We start from the raw sequence: 24,732 nt of genomic DNA, 5'->3' as shown, positions 1-24,732 counted from the left end.
AAAAAAAAAAAAAAAGAAGAAAGATTTACGGAATGAATGGAGCGTTGAGCGTTGACTGGAGTGAAAGACTAATTTATTTATTGAACTAGGTGACTTTTGTTTCTAAATTCTTTTTTAATTCCTCTGGGCTAGAGATTGGAGTCATTTTCTAAATCCTGACCTTTGACCCTATTTAGACCAATTTTAAAGCAGTTTATTATAATTCATTATGAAAAATGGGATTTCAGCCCTTATCTTTACAATTTAAATAGAGATCAAAAAATTTAAGAGGTAATTGAAACAGTAATTTACTCATTTCTCAAATTTTGGACTGTGCTAAACTTTAAAATAATACCTTCCTGGAAGTAATTGAATGTTTCTAAAGGAATTTATATGCAGAAGTTGGAATTTTACTGTTTGGTGTGTTGAGATTATAATTGAATCCATAGTTACATGAGGGATCTATTTCAGAAAAGCATTATGTAATATTAAACTGTTTGCCTTGAAATTTAATTATATGGAATATTTGGGAAATGAGTGCCTTGAAACAAATTTCTATTTATTTCATAGATGGATATTTACTGGGTACTATTATGTGTATATGCCAAGTGCTGATGGAAAACACCTTTTCCTCCTAGAATGTTTTATCTAGGTCAGAAGAAAGAAGAGCACACACACATAAAACTTACCAGACGAAGGGAACATTTACTGAGTACTGGTTAATATTCACATACCCAGAAAATTCAGTGTAGGCCTAGAATCACATTAAAATTCTCAGATCTGCACTTATTAGCAGTGCCTCTTTGGTACGTTAGTTAATCTCGCAGAATTCCATTTTTCTTATAAATTGGAGATAATGATATCCCTTCTAGGGTTGTAAGGAGGTTATGGGGTAAAGTACATTAAGGGCCTAGCATAGTACCTGGCAGTAAAGGTTTAAAAATGATAGCTATTGTTATTATTTTATAAGTAAGTAAATTAAGACACAAAGCAGTTAAATAAGTTGCTCTGGGTCATAAAGGTAGTAAGGATTGGAGTTTGTCCTTCAACTCTGTTCTTTCTATAATACCATGCTTCCTTCACCTATCCTTAGGTTTTTTGGTTCAAATTTGTATGTCCCATAGAGCCTTACAGAAATAGACACCTAATATATGTTAAATAAAAATACAGTTAAGAAACAATGTTTGGTAATGGAGTATCAAAATTAGTGTTATAGGAGCTGTGTTACTTCAGGAATTAAGAGAAAAAGAAAATGTCTGAGGGAATCATATATGAAATCTTTGAAACACTTGTACTATTTTTCACCCTTTTCTTCTTGAAATAATCTCCTCTCTTGATTTCTCTGAAACTGATTTTTCTAGAATCTCCTGGAATTCATTTATCTTCATTTATCATTTTAAATGTTGCTGTTTCTTAGGGTTCTATTTTCAGCCCTCTTTTCCTTAGCAGGCTCACCCATTTCAGTGGCTTCAGCCTATACACCATACCTCCCAAATATTCTTGTATAGTTGTAACTTTTCTGTCCTCTCTTGGATACTTTCAAATGAATGTACAAATCGCAGTCAGACTCAGTTATTTCTAAAACTGATTTTATTTATTTGTCACCTTCCCCAATTCCAAATCTGTTTCTCCTGTGTAATTATTCTTTTCATTAGTGGCATCAGCAGTCAATAATTTACCTACCTAAAGAGTTCAGAGTCATGCTTGGCTTTTCCTCTTTCTCACTTTCTCTTGCCAGTGAGTCTTTAATAGCCTACCCTGGTCTCTGAAATGGACTCTTCTCTGCCTCCATTTCTGTTGCTCTAATTCAGACTCCCCTTTTTTACTTGAATTGTTAAACCAGTCTCCATATAGTCCTTGTCTCCAGCCTTTCTCCTCCAAGTTTATCATCTAATTTTTCCTTAAAATGTGAACAGAGTTCACTTTCTAAAACAAAGGTCCCCAGCCTAAATATCTTTAGTATTTCAACTTTACCTAGAGAAACTTAAGTCTAAATTTTTTAGATTGGCATTATAAGGAGAAAATAATATTTATTGAATACCTGCTTTTCAATATGGTTTTGATCATGTAAGAGCACTTTATAAATATTTGCTAAATAAGGAAATACAAAGGGTTAGCATTCGCAGTCTCTTGGAGTATATGGTGAACAGTTGGGTGGTTTGCCAGTCTTTAATCTGTGTTGAGAAAGACTAGTGTAAACAATAAGTACTGGTACTTATTGAGGTCCCTGCGGCAATTGACTTGAGTCTCTGAATATTGTAGAAAGTACCCAGAGGATATATACTCAAGCTATATAAGTACGTGTGTGTGAGAACCCATAAACTTTAAACATTTGAACCTGATACCTACCTTCTTTGAATTCAATTTTAAGTTCTGTTTTCTCTCAGTTTATTCCTCCCTCTATAACCAGTCTTTTCTAACATTCATAACTATGCCTGTTCTAACATGTTTTTATCACACATTTCAGGCAACTGATCTCTTAAGCATAGTACATCACAGTGCAAGATTTATCTCTTGTGCACAGGAAAATATGTGTCCTTATTCATTCTGTGTGGCCTTGCTCTTTTACCTCACAATGTAATTAACATATTCTATATTCCTCTTCCTGCATTCATGTTTTCCTGCTCTTCCCTGCTCCTCCATTTCCATTAGTTTTACTGAATGCCACAGGAACTCAGAGAAGGATCAGTCACTGGATATGGGGAAGATGGGTCTAGATCCAGGCATCAGGACCTTATTGGTAGGAGTGAGAGAAATCAGAGTGGGGACAATACTTTAAGCAACTGTATTGTTAAGATGCTAATGAGTTGTCCAGGCAATAAAAAGTTGTCTAGTTTAGTTGGACTTCCTTGAAAAGTAGTAGGCGGGGAGGTTAGAACATTGTTTCTCAAAAGATGTTAGGTGGTTAGTTAAAAATGGGGTAAGAGTTGGCTGGGTGCGGTGGCTCATGCCTGTAATCCCAGCACTTTGGGAGGCCAAGGTGGGCGGATCACAAGGTCAGGAGATGGAGACCATCCTGGCTAACACAGTGAAACCCCGTCTCTACTAAAAATACAAAGAAAAATTAGCTGGGCGTGGTGGTGGGCGCCTGTAGTCCCAGCTACTGGGGAGGCTGAGGCAGTAGAATGGCGTGAACCCGGGAGGTGGAGCTTGCAGTGAGCCGAGATGGCACCACTGCACTCCAGCCTGGGTGACAAAGCGAGACTCCGTCTCAAAAAAAAAAAAAAAAAAAAAAAAAAAAGAAGAAAAAAATGGGGAATGGGGTAAGGGTTTATGAATCATTCTCTCTAATCTTAATACAGTGTCCTTTCACCCATTAATACTTTGTTTTTTCACCCTCCTTGAGGTCTCTTTATATCTCTGGCTAACTGGAACAGTGCCTCTCAGGGAGATTTTCCAGGGTAAGAGAGCTGTGATTGGCAAACTCTTGTAGGTTAAACACAAGCCAAAATGCCCTATAGGGAGGACACTGGAGGAACAGGGAAGAAAGTGTTCTAGGAGGCTGTTAGGGGTATAAAAGGAGATTGGAGCATTGGCTCTGTCTTTTCTCCTTCAAAAGACCGGATAGAAGTATAATTCCCTTACTCATCCTCCATTTAAAAAAATAATTGAGGTTAAAAGCTATTATTTTAAAATATGAACACCTTCCTTTGGAAGAGATTCAACTCCCTGCAAATTAACATATTTTTTTTAAAATCTGAAAACCAGCTAAAATAACTGCAAAATAAGAGTTTGGGCTTGGATGGTAAGAGGGAAAGCATGAAATGCTTTTTATATTGTATAAAGGAGAAGCAGGGTGAGCTGCAACTTTGATTACTTATGTAAAGTGATTATGCATGATTCAATGTAACTTAAGTCTTTAAAACCACTTTATAACCTACTATGTGCATGTAACAAATACGTTTCTTTTAAAATGTTTCCTTTTTTGCCAAATCGAGGACTTACAAATCTTATTTCCATTCAAAGCTAAAAGAGTTTGAGATTTCCCCGAGTCTTATAAAGGATTTTCATACTAACAAGCATGCTGTCATTGAGAGACATTCCATTTTAAGCAACTGGTGCTACGTTTTGCCAAGGTGAGATTTCAATTTGTAGTATCTAGAGTGGGTTCAAAATATGGTGGTTGCCCTTATTTTGCTTTCTTAACATTGACATGTACAAAAGTATAAACCATTTTGGTGAATTTTAAAATACTGAATTATGACTTCACAAAGGTATTGTCATGTTTACAAAAGCCATGAATTTTCTTTATCAAATTACTAATTTTATTATATATTCAAATTTTATTAGATCTAGTTTCAAAAAAGGTAATATTTCTGAATTTCTCATTATAAAATGAAAACTATCAAAATAATATTAAGAAAACCTCATAAACTTGTATCTAATCATTAATGATTCATTATAATTTGATATGAACTGAGTTTTAAGTTTGTACTATTTTCAGGAAAAAATATTTTGTTACTAGTATAAGCAGGACTATTGGGATAAAATTTTAAATCGCTTAGGAAAAAGAACTTTAGTGGCATACACATAATAATTCAATCATTGAAGCCGGGAGGAGGTAGGTAGAAAACATAGGTTTAACTCTAATTCATTTACCACCTAACAGACTTTTTCCTAAAGTCTAACAATTACCAGTAATATCTTTGGGTTGAAAAATTTATTAGTCATTATTTTGTGTTTACAGTTGGCACATTGTTTACAACAATCTAATTTAGTTTTTTCTAGTAATTCTAGTTGTTAAATACAATACAAATAAAGGCCATATATGACAAACCCATAGCTAACATCATACTCAACAGTGGAAAATTAAAAGCTTTTTTCTCTAAAATCAGGAACAAGACAAGGATGCCCGCTCTCTCCACTTCTGTTCAACATAGTACTAGAAGTCCTAGCTAGAGCAGTTAGACAAGAGAAAGAAATAAAAGGCATCCAACTTTTAAAGGGAGAAGTTAAATTGTTGCTGTATGCAGGTGACATGATCTTATATATAGAAAATCCTAAAGACTCCACCAAAAAACTGTTAGAACTAATAAACAAATTCAGTAAAGTTGTAGGATACAAAATCACACAAAAAAGTAGCATTTCTACATACTAACAACAAACTATCTGTAAAAGAAATCAATGAAAATAATTTTGTCCATAATAGCTACCAACAACATACCTAGCAATAAATTTAACCAAGGAGGTGAAAGACCTGTACACTGAAAACTACATATCTGTTGAAAAGCACAGATGACAAAAGCAAAAATAGACAAATGTGTTTACATCACTGAAAAGCTTCTACCTGGCAAAGGAAAACGTCAACAGAGTGAAGAGACAACTTACAAAATGAGAGAAAATATCTGTAAACCGTACATCTGATAAAGAGCTACTATCCAAACTACATAAGGAACTCAAATAACTCAATAGCAAGAAAGCAAATAACCTGATTTTAAAATGGGCAAAGCCCTCAAATAACATTTCTCAAAAGAAGATATTTAAATGACCAACAGGTGTATGAAAAAATGCTCAACACCGGCTGGGCGGGGTGGCTCATACCTGTAATCCCAGCACTTTGGGAGGCCGATGCAGGCGGATCACGAGGTCTGGAGATTGAGACCATCCTGGCTAACACAGTGAAACCCCGTCTCTACTAAAAATACATTAAAAAAAAAAAAAAATTAGCCAGGCACGGTGGCGGGCGCCTGTAGTCCCAGCTACACGGGAGGCTGAGGCAGGAGAATGGTGTGAACCCGGGAAGCGGAGCTTGCAGTGAGTGGAGATCACGCCACTGCACTCCAGCCTGGGCGACAGAGCAAGACTCTGTCTCAAAAAAAAAAAAAAAAAAAAATTTAGCCTGGCGTGGTGGCAGGCGCTTGTAGTCCCAGCTACTTGGGAGGCTGAGGTAGGAGAATGGTGTGAACCTGGGAGGCGGAGCTTGCAGTGAGCTGAGATCACTCCACTGCACTCCAGACTGGGTGACAGAGCAAGACTCTGTCTCAAAAAAAAAAAAAAAAAAAAAAATACTCAACACCATTAATCATCAGGGGAAATGCAAATTAAAGTCACAATGAGAGATCACCTCATACCTGATGAATGGTTATCATCAAAATGACAAAATACAACAAATACTGGCAAGGATGTGGGGAAAAGGGAACACTTGCACACTGTTGATGAGAATGTAAATTAGTTCAGCCATCATGGAAAACAGTATGGAGGTTCCTCAAAATATTAGAAATAGAAATATCTTATGATCTAGCAATCCCACTACTGGTGACACAAAGGAAGTTAAATCAGTATATTGAAGAGATATCTGCACCGCCACATTCATTTCAGTATTATTCATAACAGCCGAGATATGGAATCAACCTAAGTGCCCAGCAACAGATGAATGGATAAAGAAATATGTGGTATATACACAAATAGAATAATAGTCACCCTTAAAAGAGAAGGAAATACTGTCATTTGCAACTTGGATGAATCTAAGGGATATTATGTTAAATGAAATAAGCCAGGCACAGAAAGACAAATACCTTACGATCTCACTTCCTTGTGGACTCTAAAACAATTGAACTCTCAGAAGCAGAGAGTAGAATAGTGCTTACCAGGGGCTGGGTAGGTAGGAGTGAAGGCATGGATTGGGGAGATGTTGGTGAAAGGATACAAAATTTCAGTTATATAGGAAGGATAACTTCAAAAGATCTATTGTACAGCATGGTGACTACAGTTAATAAAAAAGTATTAGGTTGGTGCAAAAGTAATTGCAGTTTTTGCTATTGAAAGTAATGGCAAAAATCGCAATTACTTTTTTTACATACATATTAAAAATCACTAAGAAGGGGTGAGGTGGCTCACACCTGTAATTGCAGCACTTTGGGAGGCCAAGGCAGGCAGATCATCTGAGGCCAGAATTGAGACCAGCCTGGTCAATATGGCAAAACCCTGTCTCTACTAAAAATACAAAAATTAACTGAGCGTAGTGGTGCACGCCTGTAATCCCAGCTAGTGGCTAAGGCAGGAGAATCGCTTGAACAATGGCTTGAACCCGGGAAGCAGAGGTTGCAGTGAGCTGAGATTGCACCACTGCCCTCCAGCCTGGGTGACAGAGTGAGACACTGTCTCAAAAAATAAATAATAGAGCAAAGAGTACATTTTAAGTGGTCTACCACACACACACACACACACAAAGTATATGAGTAAATGCATGTTAATTAGCTTGACTTAGCAATCCACAGTGTATACATATTTTGAAATATGTCATACATGATAAATATATACTATTTTTATTTGTCAATTAAAGCAAAATAAAAAGATTTAGTACAATGTGTTTGAAATTTGAGATGTTTAGTTTACTATATATAGCTAGTGAGATGGTTGTTAAATCTTTTTTGAACACTTTCTAAATCATGTAGTTGACTTATTAAACTATATTTAAGCATTGGCTCATAATAACTTCCTCTCATTTTTCATAGTATGAAAATGGGACAAATTATAAATATTCTTCATGCCATCCCCCCTGACTGTCCTTTTTGCTCATATGGAGATTTCCAGAGACACTGGGATGCCCTGGTAAGGAATGGAAATATATGTTACATTAGAAGTTATTTGATTTTTGTTTATTGTAACTTAGCCTAAGTTTAGCTTTCTCCAAGATATTTTAAATTTTGTGCTTAATTTTTAGTATGGCTATAAACTTCCAGAAGATTGTGGAAAAATTAAAATATACTGCAACATCTATTTCAAAATGCTCGGAGAAAGGACCTTCACATATCCTTTACACAGCAACTGAAGCAAATACTGTCTGCCCACATTATAATCTAGTTTTGCTCCCACTCTCATGTCATACTTCTCAACCTTCTCTGTGTCTAACTGAAACTATGGTACATTTCCCCCTACTTCTTATCTGTACAAGTGTTTTTGGTTTGCTTAGAATATCTTCCTATTTTTATATGAGGATGAACTTAATAAGGATATTTTCCTTAAACACCATTTCAACAATTTAGAAAACCAAAGTTAGAACTTTCTTAGAAAGTTAAAAAAGCAATCATGCTTCTCCTTAGCCAAGTGCTCCCTCCAGTGGCATTTCAGATACAATTGAAAGGGTTGAATTAAAAGGTTAGGTTGGAAACAAAAACAAGATTTTTCTTTTGAAGAGATTATCTAATTTCATAGGCAAATTTTAAATGATTTGACTTATATTTAATTGCACCCCATTGACTTAAGAAAATATATTTTTCAACAATATTTTTTAAAATTGAAATATACACATGAGAAGAGCATAAGTGCTCAGGCAAAACTCTTAAATCTTAGTACTGATTTCACGAGTTCTATCTGTATTCTGACCTGCTGGAGTTTAAAAATGGTTGTCTTAGTGTTGTCTTTTCACATTCTATGTTTCCTAAGCCAAACTTATTTTAATAGTAAAACTGAGGTTAACATATATCAGTTATTTTCTTTCATTAGATGCCAACATATTATTCAAAATCTTCAGAATATGTTTCATCAGAAAAAGTAACTGCTTTCTCAAAGAACTGCTTCCGCAGCTTAAATACAATCTGTATGTGTTGTTTCTCTGTCCTGAATTTTTTACTGTTTTTGGAGGTGCAACCTGTTCATTGTTTATTATAATACTTATTTTGTAATTCATAAGGCTTATAGTATCTTTCTTATACATTGTTTTTGGAGTATCGTAGTTGCCCTTCCATTTAGAAAGCCATGTAGTAAGGTACTATGAATTGTCTCAATTTGGAGTGTTAGAATGTAAGGAATGAAGATCCCTGTGAGAAAACACGCTTTCAGCTGTGGATGGTATCAGATAAGCAGTATATAAAAGAGTTAGGATATATTTATGTGTGCCTTTGTAACATTGCTACTTTAATACTTTTTAAAATCCCATATAAATTGCCACCTCTTATGTAATAAAATTAGACATTGTTCTTTAACATTGTTCAGATATCCTCTCAGTTGCATCAGAAGTCAGCCCATACAGTTCTTTCCAAGGGTAGATTCAGAAGTTGTGTTGAAAAGTTTTCTTTCAGATTTAAAATCTAAACTGCCTCATATATGTGGATTTCCCATAAAGATAACAAGTAAACCGTGCTACTACACACAAGAACTAACTAAACCTAACATACAGGTAAGAGATCTCTTGTCCTATCTAGTTCTCCAAGACATACTATCCATCTATTTTACTTGAATCTCTTGCCTTCTGGGGTGGAATACCCAACCCAATGTGCAGCAATAATTCTTTTCTCTCAGTTCAATGTTTCCCTAAAACTGTTTGTTATTACTACTACTATACTTAGTCATTTGTTATTATTATTATATTTAACATGGTACTATAGTAGTGGTTGTTTACTGAAATGTTTCACCCACATCAAGGATATAAATAAGTTGGGTTATTGGAGATTGAAGAGACAGAGTTTTATGAAGAGTATTTATTTGGAGATACTGTGCTGTCAGTACAAGTTCAGTTAAATGGAAGGTAAGATGTCTGCCCCTCACCAAGTCAAGTAAGTTGGAGCTTCTATGGAACCACTTAGAGATTAAAGTATGATCCCTGCTGTATAAGGAAGCAGAGGGCTAGTGTCTGTCTTCTGTCTGATTTCATTAAGAAATTAATATAATTAGCTATCTGCTAATGGACAAATTAAAGATGAAATGGCCATATGGGGATTGGCCTACATCTCAGAGTTTGTCAGAACAAAGCGGTTGAGGACTTAACTTGAAATCAGATTCATAGTTTTTATTTTTACTGAGGCTGGAAACTATTGGGGAGTGAGGGTGTTTTCTACTGAGTTTGTCTCCTCTGCATTTTAAAATCTATTCTTATGGTGACATATGGCACACATATAGAAAAGTATTATTGTACAGCTTAATGAATATCAAATGTCCATGTAACTATCACACAGATAAAACATAGAACCTTGCCAGGACTTAGGAGCCTCCTACTTATACCTTCCTAGTAGTAACTCCTTTCCTTTCCCAAAAGATGACTACTACTATGGAAATGATTCCTTATTTTATCAACTAAGTATGTGTCCTTAAACATCATATTTCATTTTGCCTGCTTTTGAACTTCATGTAAAATAAATCACAGAGTACGTATTCCTTTGTGCCTGGCTTTTTAGGCTCAGCATCATGTTTGTGACATTCATCCATGTTGCTCCACTTAGCTATAGTTGGTTTATTTTCCTTTATATGTAGCATTTGACTATGTTATTATGCTGCAGTTTATCCAGAATATTATTGATGAATATTTGAATTGTTTCTTTTTAGGGGCTACTACTAGTAATGCTATGATGAACATTCTTGTATATGTCTCGTATATGTTTCATGTACGTGAAACTTCCAGGAGTAGAATTAGTATGGGTATTTCCAACTTTGCTGGCAACACCAAACTATTTCCCTAACCAATCTGTACTCCCCTCTGCCCCAAAGCAGTATAGGAGAATTTATGTTGCTTCATATCCTTGCCCATTTTTGGTATTGTTGGTCTTTAATTTCAGCCCTTGTGATAGGTGTATTTATTATTGTGTGTTTTTAATTTGCATTTTCCTGATTATTAATGAGATTGAACATCTTTTCATATGTATTTTGGCCATTTGGATTTTTTTTTTTTTGAAATGCCATTCTTTCATTTTTCTACTGTGTTATGTGTTTGTGTTTTTATTGATTTATATGTATTTTTAACATAAGTGAGATATGAGTTTTTTATCAGTTATATACAATTATCTTCTTTCATTCTATAACATGCTTTCTCTCTTAAAGTTGTCTTGGTGTCTTAATAGTATCTTTTGGCAGCAGGTCCTAATTTATAATCAGAGTGATCAGTCTTTTTCGTTATGGTTGCTACTTTTTGTATCCTGTTTAAAAAATATTTCTGTACCCCAGAGTCATGAAGGTCTTCTCCTCTAATATCATCCAATAAAAGGTTGTTTTGCATTCACATTTAGATCTGCAATGCAGTTGGAATTTATTTTTGTAATGTGATGTGATGTAGGGAGTCAGATTTCTTTAATATGGATATCCATATGTCCAAGCTAAAGATAAAAAAGACCATTCTTACCCCAGTACTTTTTTCTCAATACTTTTTCTCCCCCCGAAACTTTGCAGCACTACATTTGTCATAAATCCAGTGTCTTTGTGTGTACAGTATTGTTTCAGGCCTCTTTAATCTCTTTCTCTGGTCAGTTTGTTGAGCCTAGCCCCAATACCATGCTTTTCAAATCATCTTGATTATGTAATCTTAAAATTTATATTTATTATAGTGTTTTAATCTTAAATTATATAAGATTTTTGAAATCTGATAAAGCATCTTATCTATTGAACTGTGCATTTCCATACACATTTAGTTTCAACTTGTCAACTTATACATAGACACAGACACACACGAGCACACACACACACACAGAGACAGAGAGAGCATGTTGGGATTTTGATGGGAATTTCATTGAGTCTTACAATTTAAGAATGTTGTATATTTCTCCACATATTAAACATATATTATTTAATTTCTCTCAATAATAGTTTATAACTTTAGGTATAGGGCAGTCTTTTGTACTTCCTATAAATAAATTACTTCAAAATGTACTAATTACATGAATTATTTTAAAATGTATTTATTAACTTTCTAAGATATGGGAATTTTCTAGCTATCTTTTCCTTATATGTTTCTGGCTTAAATACATTATGACCTGTCAGTCAGTTGCTGAGAAGTGTGTTCTAATCTCCCAACATCATGTGGATTTATCTACTTTTCCTACTTTCATATTTTGCTTTATGTATTCTGAGACCACAATATTAGATACATGTAAATTTATAATTGAGAGTTGTTTATCTTCCTGGTCAGAGGCCAACTCCTCCTACTGTTAGAGAAAAATGGTACAAAAACCTGACAACCTAGACACAAAGGCCTGCAGACAAGGTCATCTCCTCAGAAGGGAGAGTGAGTGGACAAATGCCCATTGACATCTTTAAAATAGTATTAAAGTTTTGTTCAGACATAACATCTTTTAAAGTCGCTGGCCAGGTCTGAACCTAAAGAATCTGGAAGAAGATATGTTGTTATATCACACATGTTTTTTGAATATATTTCTGGAATACTTCTTAAGATTTCCAGCCCATGTTTGTTTTAGAAATAGTTAATCAGAACAATGTGCTTGTTAAAATTTGCTTCATGAATGTAAAATAACACTTAATTGGAAATTATGGTTTTATATTGTTCTTTACAATAAGAATTTATCCTACTCAATTCTACTGAGTGCCTTCTGCATGCCAGCTGCTTTTGTGTGTATTATTTCATTTAATAATAAAAAATTGATCTTTGGATAAAGGATTTACTCAATTTTGCAGAAGAGGAGACAGAACATCCCAATAATTTCACCAAAATTATTTAACCAAAGCCACACAGTTAAATGCATTGCAGAATTAGAATTGAAATCCAAGATTCTTAGTCCTATAATTGGAAAAAGTTTACATTTGTAGCTAAGAGCTCAAGCTCTAGAAACAGGCTGCCTGAATTTGAACCTCTTACTAATTGCATAATTTGGGCCAAGTTATTTGATCTCCATGTGCCCCATTTTAAAATGCTCCATGGGTAAAATGAGGCAGAGGCTAGCAGTGGTAATGATAAAACTTGTCACAGATTGGGTTCTCTAGGAGCTGATTCTGAGGTGGCCTAGTGCACATGATGTTTGCTAGGGACTGCCCTTGGAAACAATACCTGTGGAAGGCAGGGAGGAAGCAAGATTGGAGAAAGGGAGAAGTCAAAAACAAAGCAGACACCAGATGGCCCTGGCCACCCTTCTGAGGAGCTCTGAGACTAAAATGGCCCATCAGAGTTGTTCTGCACTGGTCCAAATAGCCAGGCCTTTATAACCCCTTCTGCATCTGTCATTGGATTTGGGCCACCCTGAGACAGGCATATCCTTGGGCATTGGCCCTCTGTAACCAAAGCAATCCCTAAAGGGGTTTCTGCTGACAGCACTCCACCAGAGGCACTAAGTCCTTCCTTTGAAGAGGGTCATGTCTTTTGCAGTACTTACTTCATAGGGGTTTTTAGGACTACATGAGATAACACATAGAAAAGTTTCTTGGTGAGCTCTCAGTAAGTTATTATTGCTAGACCACATACATGTTAACTCTTAAGATTCATGTAGTGGAAAAAGCATAAATTTTAAAAATGGAAAACAAATTGATCAGACTACTTGATAAAACTCAGTCAGCTTAAAAAAATTAGGAATGCTTAGTCAAACTTGTTTTTTTTTTTTTTTAACATACAGAAAATGTCAAAGATACATGAAGGAAATTAGTATAATCACCTCTCATGTGCTTCTCATCTAGTTTCCCCTTGACATATTTTTGGGTAGGGAGTAAACTGGGGGATTTTAGAACCAATCCCAGATATAGTGTTTTACCTGTAAAGACTATGGTGTACATTCTATCTCATTTCAAAATATTTTTATATAACCCCTATGTTATTATTACACCTAACAGAATTAACAGTAGTTTCTTAATATCTGTTAAGTACTAGTTCACACTGCAGTTCCCCATTTATCTCACACAGATTTATTTTTAGGAGTTTTGTTTAAATCAGAATCCAAAAAATGTTCCACATAATTTTATGTATGTCTCTTAAAACTCTTTATTCTATAACATCTCAAACTCTCTCCCCTTTTATTTAGGCCAGTTATTTGTGGGAAAACTAGATTATTTTCCCTAGAGAATGTCCCATATTCTGAATTTGACTGCTTTCTTGTTGTGTCATGTCACTTAAAGAAAATATTCTTCAAAAACCCATATGTCCTATAAACCTGTGGTTATATCTAAGCTTGACTGAATTCTGCTTCAACTTGAAGCAAGAAATACACTGAGGTGATAATGCACGGAACCAAATTTTGAGCGATAAAACTTTTGATTAGTCATCTTCGTCATTTCTCAAGTTTCACTTAATTATTACTTTAATATTAAGCTTCCGTGAGATATTCATTCATATGTAAGTTCAAGCTTTTAGCCTTCTTCTATAATGTTATGTTAATGTATAAAGTTACATAAGTTATATATAAATTCTAGAAATTAAAATTCAACCAGGTTGCATTTGCCAATGACACTTGGCAGAATAATGATAATGATATAATAAAGCATATGTTTTTTTTGTTGGCTTATGACTTCACAAAGCTGTAGTTTGTTGACTATTAAGTATATTTAAGTTCTGTGAATTATTTATGATCTCATCTGCTGTTTACATAGGCTCTTTTGTAGTCTTTTTATAAATTTTGGATATAAATCTAGAGGTTTCCCCCTTTGAGCTATTTACTTTATCTTAAAAATTGAAAGAATGAGTAAATAATATATTGACAGGCTAGGCTAGGGAGCAAAAGAAACTTCTAGAAGTTATGTTCACCATATGTATATTTCCAAAAGACAGCTGAAGAAGAAACAGTGTGTGAATATAAACATATTTCATATGCCACACACATATTCTAGTACAGTTTTCTGTCCAAAAACAAGTAACTTATATGAATCTGCCTATGAGTTTTCTTTTATCTCAAGTAGTAGATATATTGTTTAAACATTACTACAGTTTATAGAACCCAAGGGTCCAAACAGTGCGTGTTCTTTGCTTTTCTATATTCATTTTTAACTTAATTCTTTAACCCTTTTTTCATCAAATGGAAAAAAATTCAATCTGGACACTTCAAGGTGACTCAGTCCCTTATGACAAAACATCTCTTTAAGGTAGAAATGTTCTTCAATCCAATTTAAGAACCCTTCTTCTCACAATAGCATCTGTGCGGGGAGACCTTGCATAGGACAAGGGCAGTGGTATGTGGTGAAGTACATTGGTATGTTTGCTTAGTATGCTCTATAGCGGGGGTCCCCAACCCCCAGGCCATGGACCTACCAGTCCATGGCTTGTTAGGAACCAGGCCACACAGCAGGAGGTGAGTGGCAGGAGAACGAGCGAGCATTGCCACCTGAGCTCTGCCTCCTGTCAGCGGCATTAGATTCTTATAGGAGCACGAACCCTATTGTGAACTGCGTATGCGAGAGATCTAGGTTGCATGCTCCTTATGAGATTTGAATGCCTGATGATCTGAGATGGAACAGTTTCATTTCAAATCCATCCCCCCTGCCACCCTGGTCCGTGGAAAAATTGTCTTCCACAAAACCAGTCCCTGATGCCAAAAAGTCAAGTTGAGGACTACTACTCTATAGCAAGAGAATGGTACCCTACATTTTCCTCCCCTACACTTAAGCTGCTAACTCTGCAACTGAAAATCAAAGGCATTCATAATTAAGCATTTCTGCAAAAACAGCAGAAGTGTGGCTTGACCTTACTTCTACTTCCAAATATTTTATGAGTGCATCTGATTGGCTGTTTCTAAATCACATCCAAACCCTAGCTGCAAAAGATGAAATGTAAATTTTAGATTTCCAGGCTTTAGTCTATGTAGGAGCACTAGGAGGAGGGTGGAATGGAGGTTGAATACCAGCCCGTCCTATCCATGGCAGTCACAGCAGAGAGATTGGCTGTGGGGAGTGTGGGGGTAGGAGGCCTTCACACCTTCACTTCTTGACCTGGGTTGATTTGATGGTGGTGGTCTCTTATATGGTATCTCGACAGAGATAGTATGTGAGGTTTTATCAGTTACTTTTTAGCTTTACCCTAGCTCCCTTGTACAGGGAGTCTTCAGAAAAACATCTGCCTCCTCTCTCTACTCTCTCCAGAAGTATATACCCAATCCTGTTGTGGGTTGAATTGTGTACCCCCAGATACATACATGGAAATCCTAACCCCCAGCTCCTTAGGATGTGACCTTATTTGATATAGGGTCACTGCAGATATAGTTAGTTAAAATGAGGTTATACTATAGTAGGGTGGGCCCCTAATCCAATATGACTAGTGTTCTTATGAAAAGGGGCAATTTGGATACAGACACACATAGAGGAAGAACACTGTGTGAATGTGAAGATGGGCATCTACAAGCCGAGAAAACAGGCCCAGAACAGATCCTTTCCTCCTGGCCCTCTGAAGGAACCAGCCCTGCCAACACCTTGGTTTCAGACTTCAAGGCTCTAAAACTGAGATAATGTTTCTGTTGTGTAGACCATCCAGTGTGTAGCACTTTGTGCCACATTGCCCTAGCATACTAATACAAACCCCTTCTTGATGCATGCTTTTTCACTCAGCTGAGCAATGTCAAGGGGCAGTAAGCCAGTAATTCTTCCTTGGTTAACTTCTGTATTTCGTCATTCAGGGTCATGAAACTTTGCTGGGTTTTCTTTGTATCCTTTGAAAATAATGGGCAAATTAAGAAGGATGTGCTATGGTCTGAATGTATTTCTCCAAAATTTAAATGTTGAAACCCTAACTCCCAAGGTGATGATATTAGGAGGTAGGATCTTTGGGAGGTAATTAGGTCATGGGGGTAGAACTGTGCTAAACAGGATTAGGGCTCTTATTTAAAAGGCCCAAGAGGGATCTGCCTTGATCTTGGACGTCCTAGCCTCCAAAACTGTTGTTTATAAACTACCTGCTCTGTTATAGCAGCCAAAACAAACTAAGACAGGATGTCTTCTTGCCCTGGTGGTATGGGTAAGCCTCCAACTGAAGTAATCTCCAGCAATGAATCCCAGTCACCTATTTTCAGCATCACCCCCAAATCTCACTCAACATTTTCTTGGAGACTTTCCATTTTTCCCAAGAATAGTCAACATGGAAGGAGGAGTATTGTTCTCTGTAATGACTTTCTATTATGTCAAGTTAAGTATTATGGAACTAAGTTTCCTGGAATTTCCTTCTCCACATCATTTTGGTCATGGAACAATACTCCTGTCATTGAGGTATGGGTCTTGTTCTCTTGAGTCTGGATGTCCCTATGACAGAGTGATGCAACATACTCTGAGGTTAGGTCTTTAGGAGAGAAACAGCTTCCACCTGGTCTTTCTGGGGACTTCTGTTCTTGGAGTCCAATCTGTGAGAGATCCCCAGCACAGGAAGAGACTGCCTGTCAGCATTCCAGTCAATAGCCAGCATCACCTAACACATGTGAAAGAGGAAGTGATCTCCAGCGGCAGAGTATCTAACCACACAGCATGAGAGATGCCAAACTAAGCCAAGCCAACCCCCAGAATAGTGAGAGATGATAACATAATTATTATTGGTTATAAGCAACTACATTTTGGTGTGATTTGTTTATGCCTAATAGATAATTGGATTAGTCTCTTACTAATCACAGTCTCTTACTTGTGATTTCCAACTCTGATTTCCAAAATCTTTCCTATTCTCTTCTCAACCTCATTCAACAGTGGAGCCTCCAGTAGTGGAGAGAAAAACCAGTCATTCAAGTTTGCATATTATTCCTAGCAGTTTTAAAATGTTTATTTCAAGCTGTGAACCTGTGTTTTGATGGGGAAAGTAAGAAAAGAACTTGGTGTTCAGTGTTTCAGATTATTGCCACGTATCAGTCTTTTACAGACAACAGGACTCAATAGACATGTACTTTAAAAGAATACTTTCCACCAACAGATGAGTGGATAAAATATGCTATATATGTACAGGGGAATAGTCAGTCATTAAAAGGAATAAGTTCTGACTCATGTTGCAATATAGGTGAACCTTGAAAACATTATGTGAAATAAGCCAGACACAAAAAGACAAATATTTTATGATTCCACTTACACGTGGTACCTAGAATGGGCAAATTCATAGAAGAGAAAGTAAAATAGAGGTTACCAGGGGCTAGAAGGAAGAGGAAACAGGAAATTACTATTTACAGAGTACAAAGTTTCTGTTTGGAATGAAAAAAAATTTTTGGAAATAGTGTTGATGGTTATATAACACAGTACAGTGGTAAATGTACTTAAAGCCACTGAATTGTTCACTTAAAAATGGTTAAAATGGTAAATTGTATATTATTTATGTGTATGTGTGTGTGTATCCACAGTTCATCTTTAAAAGACTGTGAACACTTTAATCATTTTCATGCATCTGACAAATTTCTTTGACAAATACTTGCTGAATTGCTACCAGGTACCAGGCACTGTGGTAGGCAGTGAAAAAACAAACATGATTAAGACACAGATGGCATCTTTCCTGTAGTCAAAATCCCACTTATTCCTAAAGGCCTAGTGTAGGTGCAGCCATCTCTTTATTAATTTCTTTCAACAAGGATTTTTAGTAACTGTGAAGGATTTAAGAGTAAATAAGTCCTGGTTCTTACCCTCCAAGAATCTAGTACCTACTTAGGAAGATGGAACATGTGCACTGAAAGATAAGATAGCTTACCTTGTACTATTTTTTTTTTTGTGACAAATAATATTTAATTTATAGCAGATCCTTGGAGAGTTGACAGAAAAACAGTCACTCTATGGTAGATTGATGGGTGGGAGAAGGTGGGACTTTGAGTATCTAAAGGAGGCCATACCTTGTTCAGTGAGCAAGACAGCAGCATGAGCATGTTTGGAGGACAATGAGTAGCTGTGCGAATGGTTTTTATAGTAGATTTATATGAAATGTAGTATATACCTTTATCTTAAGATGGTATCTTGGATAGTATCTAAAGGAGGATACAAACCTTAAGAAATGTACACATTTCCACCGGAAGGCTCATTTTTATTTTGTTTTTTCTTTACCTGTTCTGTAAATCATAGTGTTGCTTTATATTCTTAATTGGATGGTATTTTATATTTTATTTCTTTTTCATTAAGGACATTATTAACATTTTTAATTTTTTTTAAATCTCTATCCTTTCAGGAACACAAAGTCAAGCCACCCAATTTGACCACTAAAAAAATGTTCAGGGCATCTCTGACTCAAGCCACTTCCATAAAACCTGCCTGTGCTCAAAGTCTTCTACCATGTTCAGTAGCAGTGGACCACAAGGTGGAGCTTTCAGTCAGCCAGCCAACAGCAGGCATTTTCTCAGCTTTGCATCTCCAGCCAGAGTCTGTTCAGAGTAGAAAGAAATCCCTGTCTATCAGGGCTCCACAAGTACGTTCGGAAGTATTAATGCCCAACAGAGGAAATGCTCAAGTTCAACACACAAATCTTAGCTCCCAAAGCAACATCACCCCTAAGTTTGTACCAGTTTTCAAAAATACCTTAGTACTTGGCAGCCCGAAAAGAAAACAGCATGTTGTGACACAATCTAAATTGTTTTCACTCAAAACTAGTATGATCCAGCATGACAAACTGAATTTAGGTCCAGCTATAAAAAACAGATATAATAGTAACATTCAGATGCAGGCTGCTAACAATTTAAATCAGGAGAATTCCAGACCTCTGCAAGAAAAAAATACAGAGTCTTCTGAAAATATGACAAAATTTCCCTCTTCTAATGGAAAATCGACTGTGAGTTTAAACAAAAATAAGCAACTATCTAACAGTGCAGTATTGCTGAGGTCAAATAACAATTTAGGGGTAGTAAAAAGTGCTGTTGACGTCCAAATGAAAGGAAAAGAAAATTTAACAGGCAAATGTATAACACAAATTTTAGGGAAAAGCCATGGGTCACTAAAACTGAAAAGACAGCCACACATTTTTGAATCAGATGGAGAAACAGAAGATCCCCGACTGCTACAGCAGCAATCAGAAAATCAAGCTAAAGAAGTTGGTACAAGTGACCACAGGTTGATAGTAAGCAAAATAGCCCACAAGTCTAAAAGAAAATTATGTCCAGAGTCTTCCAAAACTTCAAAGAAGCATCATTCCAATACTGCGCACTATGGCCAATCCAGTTCTTCTAGGAAGCAGGTAAAATAATAATAATAACCTGGCACTACTTGTCATATGCTAGACCTTTAAAATCCCTAAATAAGTATTTAAATGATTTCCCCGAGATCATTTAGAACCATACTAATTAATAAACAGAATATCTACCTTAGAGCAACTGTAAGTATATGCAGTTAATTTGTAACAAAATGTGATTCTTCAATCTAATACAGATACTTGATTCAGATAAATCAAAACCTAAGAAATCTCTCATCATTCCTAATGCTTAGAACATGGACCTGAAAGAAGGAAATGTCTACCAGGTAACTGAGGTGATAGCTTTTGATTTGCTTTTACATTATCTTAATTGGGATTGCCAAGTTTAGGGGTCCCCAACCTCTTGGTAAAAAGCAGCTACTTTTAAATTAATTCTTTGAAATCCTAAAATCAGCAAAGAAATAGGACATGGTGGGAACAGTACACTCTTTGGATAAGGGCCGTGCACAGCAGCTGTTTTGTAATGACTCCAAAGAGGGATGAGTGCAAATGGTCCTCTGTGGGCTCCCCCCAACTCTGTTCTGAGGATCCTTGCAGACTAGGAAGAGCTCGCACAGCAGCAGCAGATTATCTAAAAACAGAAGATTTGAACAGCTACTACAATATCTACTTTTTGGGATACCTACCCCAGATAATAAACCTTAAATGATATTTCAAAGGTTAATCATTTAGTTAAAATTTACTCGAAAAGTGCTACAGTGCTGGCTATGTTTAAACGTGATATTCAGTTGATAATGCTGAGTTCATGGCACTGAATTTACAACATGATACATCTGGAAATTACGTTTTATTTTGTTCTGCCATCTGTTCTATTCTAAGAACACACATATTACTAAAATACCCACAAGTTATTTTTTACATAGAACTATTGGAATACTTTCAGTTCAGATTCTTTAAGAACCAACTAGAAAACATTATCTTTTCCAACTGCTATTTCTTCCTATAACTAACAGAATTTTCATCCTGATTTTAATTAACCAAAAGGTATTTAAGTCTATTCCTATATATGCTATGTGTTGTATTTTATGTACTTTTTGACATCTTAACATTTTAATGTACTCAGTAGGTGATTGAGGGAAAAATGCATGTGCCTTTAAGATGTTACTTGCATTTTTAGAAATAAATGAAATCTCTTCCAGGTTTCATATTGTTTTAGAAATATAGCACTTTTCCACTTTCAACTACTAAAGTCCTGATACAATTTTTAAAATTAAAAAGTCATCCAGGAGTGGGGGCTTACGCCTGTAATTCCAACACTTTGGGAGGCTGAGGCAGGTGGATTGCTTGAGCTCAGGAGTTCCAGCCCAGCCTGGGCAACAAGGGTGAGACCCCGTCTCCACAAAAAAAAAAAAATGAAAAACTAGGGCTGGGCACGGACGGTGGCTCACACCTGTAATTCCAGCATTTGGGAGGCCAAGGCAGGTGGATCACCTGAGATCAGGAGTTCGATACTGGGCAACATGGCAAAGCCCCTTCTCTACTGAAAAAAAAAAAAAAAAAATTAGCCAGATGTGGTGGTAGGTGCCTGTAATCCCAGCTACTCGGGAGGCTAAGGCAGAGAAGAATCACTCGAACCCGGGAAGCAGGGGTTGCAGTGAGCCAAGATCATGCCATTGCTCTCCAGCCTGGGTGACAGAGTGAGACTCTGTCCCCTGCCAAAAATATTAGCTGGGCGTCGTTGTGCATGCCTGTAGTCCCAGCTACTCCGGGGGCTGAGGTGGGAGGATTGCTTGAGCCTGGGAGATGGAGGTTGTGGCGAACTGTGTTTGCCACCGCACTCCAGCCTGAATGACAAAGTGAGCCTGTCTCAAAGTCAATAAATAGTAAATTTTAAAAATCATTTCATCAGGTAGAAAGAACATAATGAGAATTTTAAAAATATTTTATTTGTATAAATTTGTGGGGTACAAGTGCAACTTTGCTACATGGATGTATTGTAGTGGTAAAGTGAGGGCTTTTAGTGTTCATCATTGGAATAATGTACATTGTACCCAATTAAGTAATTTCTTATCATTCACCCACCTCCCACCCCCTAATCTTCTGAGTCTCCATTGTCTATCATTCTGCACTCTGTGTCCATGTATATATATTATTTAGCCCCCAATTAAAGGAATCATTATAGAAAATAATTTCCCCTAAATATAAAATTAATACATACTCCTGTGAAAAGCTTGAGTAGTACAGAGCAGTTTCAAGAAAAAAGTAAAAAACCATCTGCAATTTCTCTTTGCAGAGATGACCATTCTGAATATAGAATGAACACTCTTCCGGATGTCTCTCACACTCCTGTGACCATGAAATCAGCTCTACACACTGCTGTGGAACCTCCTTTTTCACTCGACAGTTTCTTTTTAATGTTTGCATAGCATTTTGTTGTATGTGGGTTTCTGTATTTAACTAGTCCCCTATTGACAGATGCTTCAGTTCTTCCCAACTTTTTACTGTTACAACGTCATGTAAATAGTCTCCTACAGATCTTTGCAAAATATCCAATGATCTTATATAGTAGTTGTGATGGTTGAAAATATCTTTATTTTGCCCTTACTATTTTATTATTGAAATTTGAATTTATCATTTTTGCTATTGAAATTTTCAAACCACATAAAGCACAGATAAGAGTATGAAGAACCTCTAAGTACCTATCGCCCAGATTTATCAGTTATTAATATTTTGTCACTGTTTCATCTGTTCCTCACAGACATGCTTTTTTTTGCTATAATCTTTTTTTTTTTTTTTTTTTGACGGAGTCTCACGCTGTTGCCCAGGCTGGAGTGCAGTGGCGCGATCTCGGCTCACTGCAAGCTCCACCTCCTGGGTTCACGCCATTCTCCTGCCTCAGCCTCCTGAGTAGCTGGGACTACAGGCGCCCGCCACCGCGCCCGGCTAATTTTTTGTATTTTTAGTAGAGACGGGGTTTCACTGTGGTCTCGATCTCCTGACCTTGTGATCCGCCCGCCTCGGCCTCCCAAAGTGCTGGGATTACAGGCTTGAGCCACCGCGCCCGGCCTGCTATAATCTTTTAAAGCAAATTCAAGACATCATATAATTTTACCCATAAACACTAAAGTGTATATATTTCTAATATAAGATACAGTATACTTTTTAAGAAAAAAAGAATGTGCATATATATTACATTTTGGGGGTCTCTACTATATCTCTGCAGGCTCACTAAATTTCACTTTTGCTTTTATATGCAAACTAACAGGAAGCCCTGAATAAATGTAAAACCTATTTCTCAACAAAACTGGAGCCTTTATTGGGGTGGAGATTTCTGTGTTCATCAATACTCATTAGCATCTTCTGTGTTCCAGGCAGTGGGGAAAACACTGTGTCCACTGCAGAAATGGATGAGACAGCCATGGCCTGAGCCCCTGAGGGCTGGTGGTCTAGTCTCAAGCACATTCATTCTGCATTCCCGGCACAGACTTAGGGATATATATGTATTGAAGCACATGTCTAGAATGACCTTCTGGTCCATATTACAAATAAATTATCTAACATTTGAAAAAAAGAGAAACAGAAGTGGAGCTTCTCAGACAATGAATATTATTCTGGCTTTCAAACATTTTATATGTTTGATGTACAAAATATTATTTAATTGTTATAATATATTTAAAAGAAACTAAAATCTTCATTGGCTATTCCACTGAAACAATAATTATATAAAAATAGCCAGTAGAGATCCAAGTATAAGTTGAACTCTGATTTTGTAAATGTGATTTATTGTCTCCGCCACTTCACTAAACCATTGCAATTAAAAGCAAAAGTAAACACAAACTCTCCTTCAAACATTAAATGTAACTTCTGCTCCTGAAATTGTGTTAATTTGCTATATACCTTTACTGTAAGCATTTCTGTTTTCCAGAATTATCTCTCTTTCCCAATGATGTTACCATTTTCATAAGGATAAGCATTTTGTCTGAAGCCCATTTTGAGTGTGCTTTTCTCATTCCAAAGTTTGTATTATAGATATCTAGTAGACTCTTATAAAGAGTGGTATGTCATTTTGTTTGTGAGGCTGTGGTGAAAATAACGTTAGTAAATATGCATATTTGATGAGCACAGTCATCCACAGCATGTAATCATTCCTAAAACCAGCCTTCCCCACTGTTCCACTGATTCCCAGGCCGCCTTCCTGTTACTGCCCAGTCACTATGCCTCAGGTAGTGGAGACTTACTTTATTATTACACTGAGCAAAATAATGAAAACCATACATCCACTACTGAAGTGGTATTAACATCTTCCAGTTCTTTATATAAATAATCTTGATAGCCCCTCCTATACTCCATTTGTGTCTAAAATTTAGAATATATAGTATAGTACTTGAGTTAGATCAGTGTTAACCTACATGGCAAAACCTGCCATGTTAATATTAGTGTATTTTTTTGTATAAAGTAGGTTTTATCTTTATCTTAAAATATTTATCCTAATGAAAGTTATAAAAATATATGCATATATGTATATATGTAAGATTTAATATAAATAGGTATATAGATAGCTGATTTCATATTTCATGTTCCAAAAAGAGGTTCTAGATCAAATTTCTGTGTTCAGCATCACCAGAGAAATCAATAAGATTTTAGTTTATTTTAAACATTGCAAGTTTTGAAAGCCAAGATAATTCCAAATCTAATTAGAGGAAGCTACATTTTACTTCTTTGTGTAAGTTATTGGTGATTTATATGCAGTATGGACCACCCTCCCCCCAGAAATTATTCTTATATTCCAATTGTACGTTAGTTTTAGAACCATTTTAATTTTAAAACCATAAGCAAATAATTTTATGTTTGCCTATTTCCAGGAGCTGAAGAAATCAGCGATTACTTTAAAAAATCTATGGCAATGTCAAAATTAATGCCAAGAATCATATTTCTAGGAATGCAAAAGTGCTTCTCACATACTCATATATTATGTTTTACAGTATTGGTTGCTTATTATATTTGTTTTTATTTTTATTATATATCATAATTACATATTTTTATTTACATTTGTTGCT

The 24,732-nt window shown here is 36.0% G+C and overlaps 1 protein-coding gene across 1 annotated transcript in view; it reads left to right on the top strand.

The window, feature by feature from the left end:
- C18H18orf63 (chromosome 18 C18orf63 homolog) overlaps window positions 1-22,454 on the top strand; it is a 42,549-nt gene extending 20,095 nt beyond the window's left edge. Inside the window, exons 8-14 of the mRNA XM_050768252.1 lie at window positions 3,946-4,055; window positions 7,434-7,530; window positions 7,643-7,728; window positions 8,914-9,097; window positions 18,722-19,720; window positions 19,912-20,001; window positions 21,969-22,454. Coding sequence (XP_050624209.1) covers window positions 3,946-4,055; window positions 7,434-7,530; window positions 7,643-7,728; window positions 8,914-9,097; window positions 18,722-19,720; window positions 19,912-19,968 — 1,533 coding nt within the window. The 3' untranslated portion in view covers window positions 19,969-20,001; window positions 21,969-22,454. The remainder of the gene's footprint in view (window positions 1-3,945; window positions 4,056-7,433; window positions 7,531-7,642; window positions 7,729-8,913; window positions 9,098-18,721; window positions 19,721-19,911; window positions 20,002-21,968) is intronic.
- Window positions 22,455-24,732: the final 2,278 nt, after the last annotated feature.

This window comes from Macaca thibetana, chromosome 18, assembly GCF_024542745.1.
Source record: "Macaca thibetana thibetana isolate TM-01 chromosome 18, ASM2454274v1, whole genome shotgun sequence".
NCBI lineage: Eukaryota > Metazoa > Chordata > Mammalia > Primates > Cercopithecidae > Macaca > Macaca thibetana.
The sequence above is the reverse complement of the archived record's forward strand: the minus strand, read 5'-3'. Positions and strand labels throughout refer to the sequence as shown.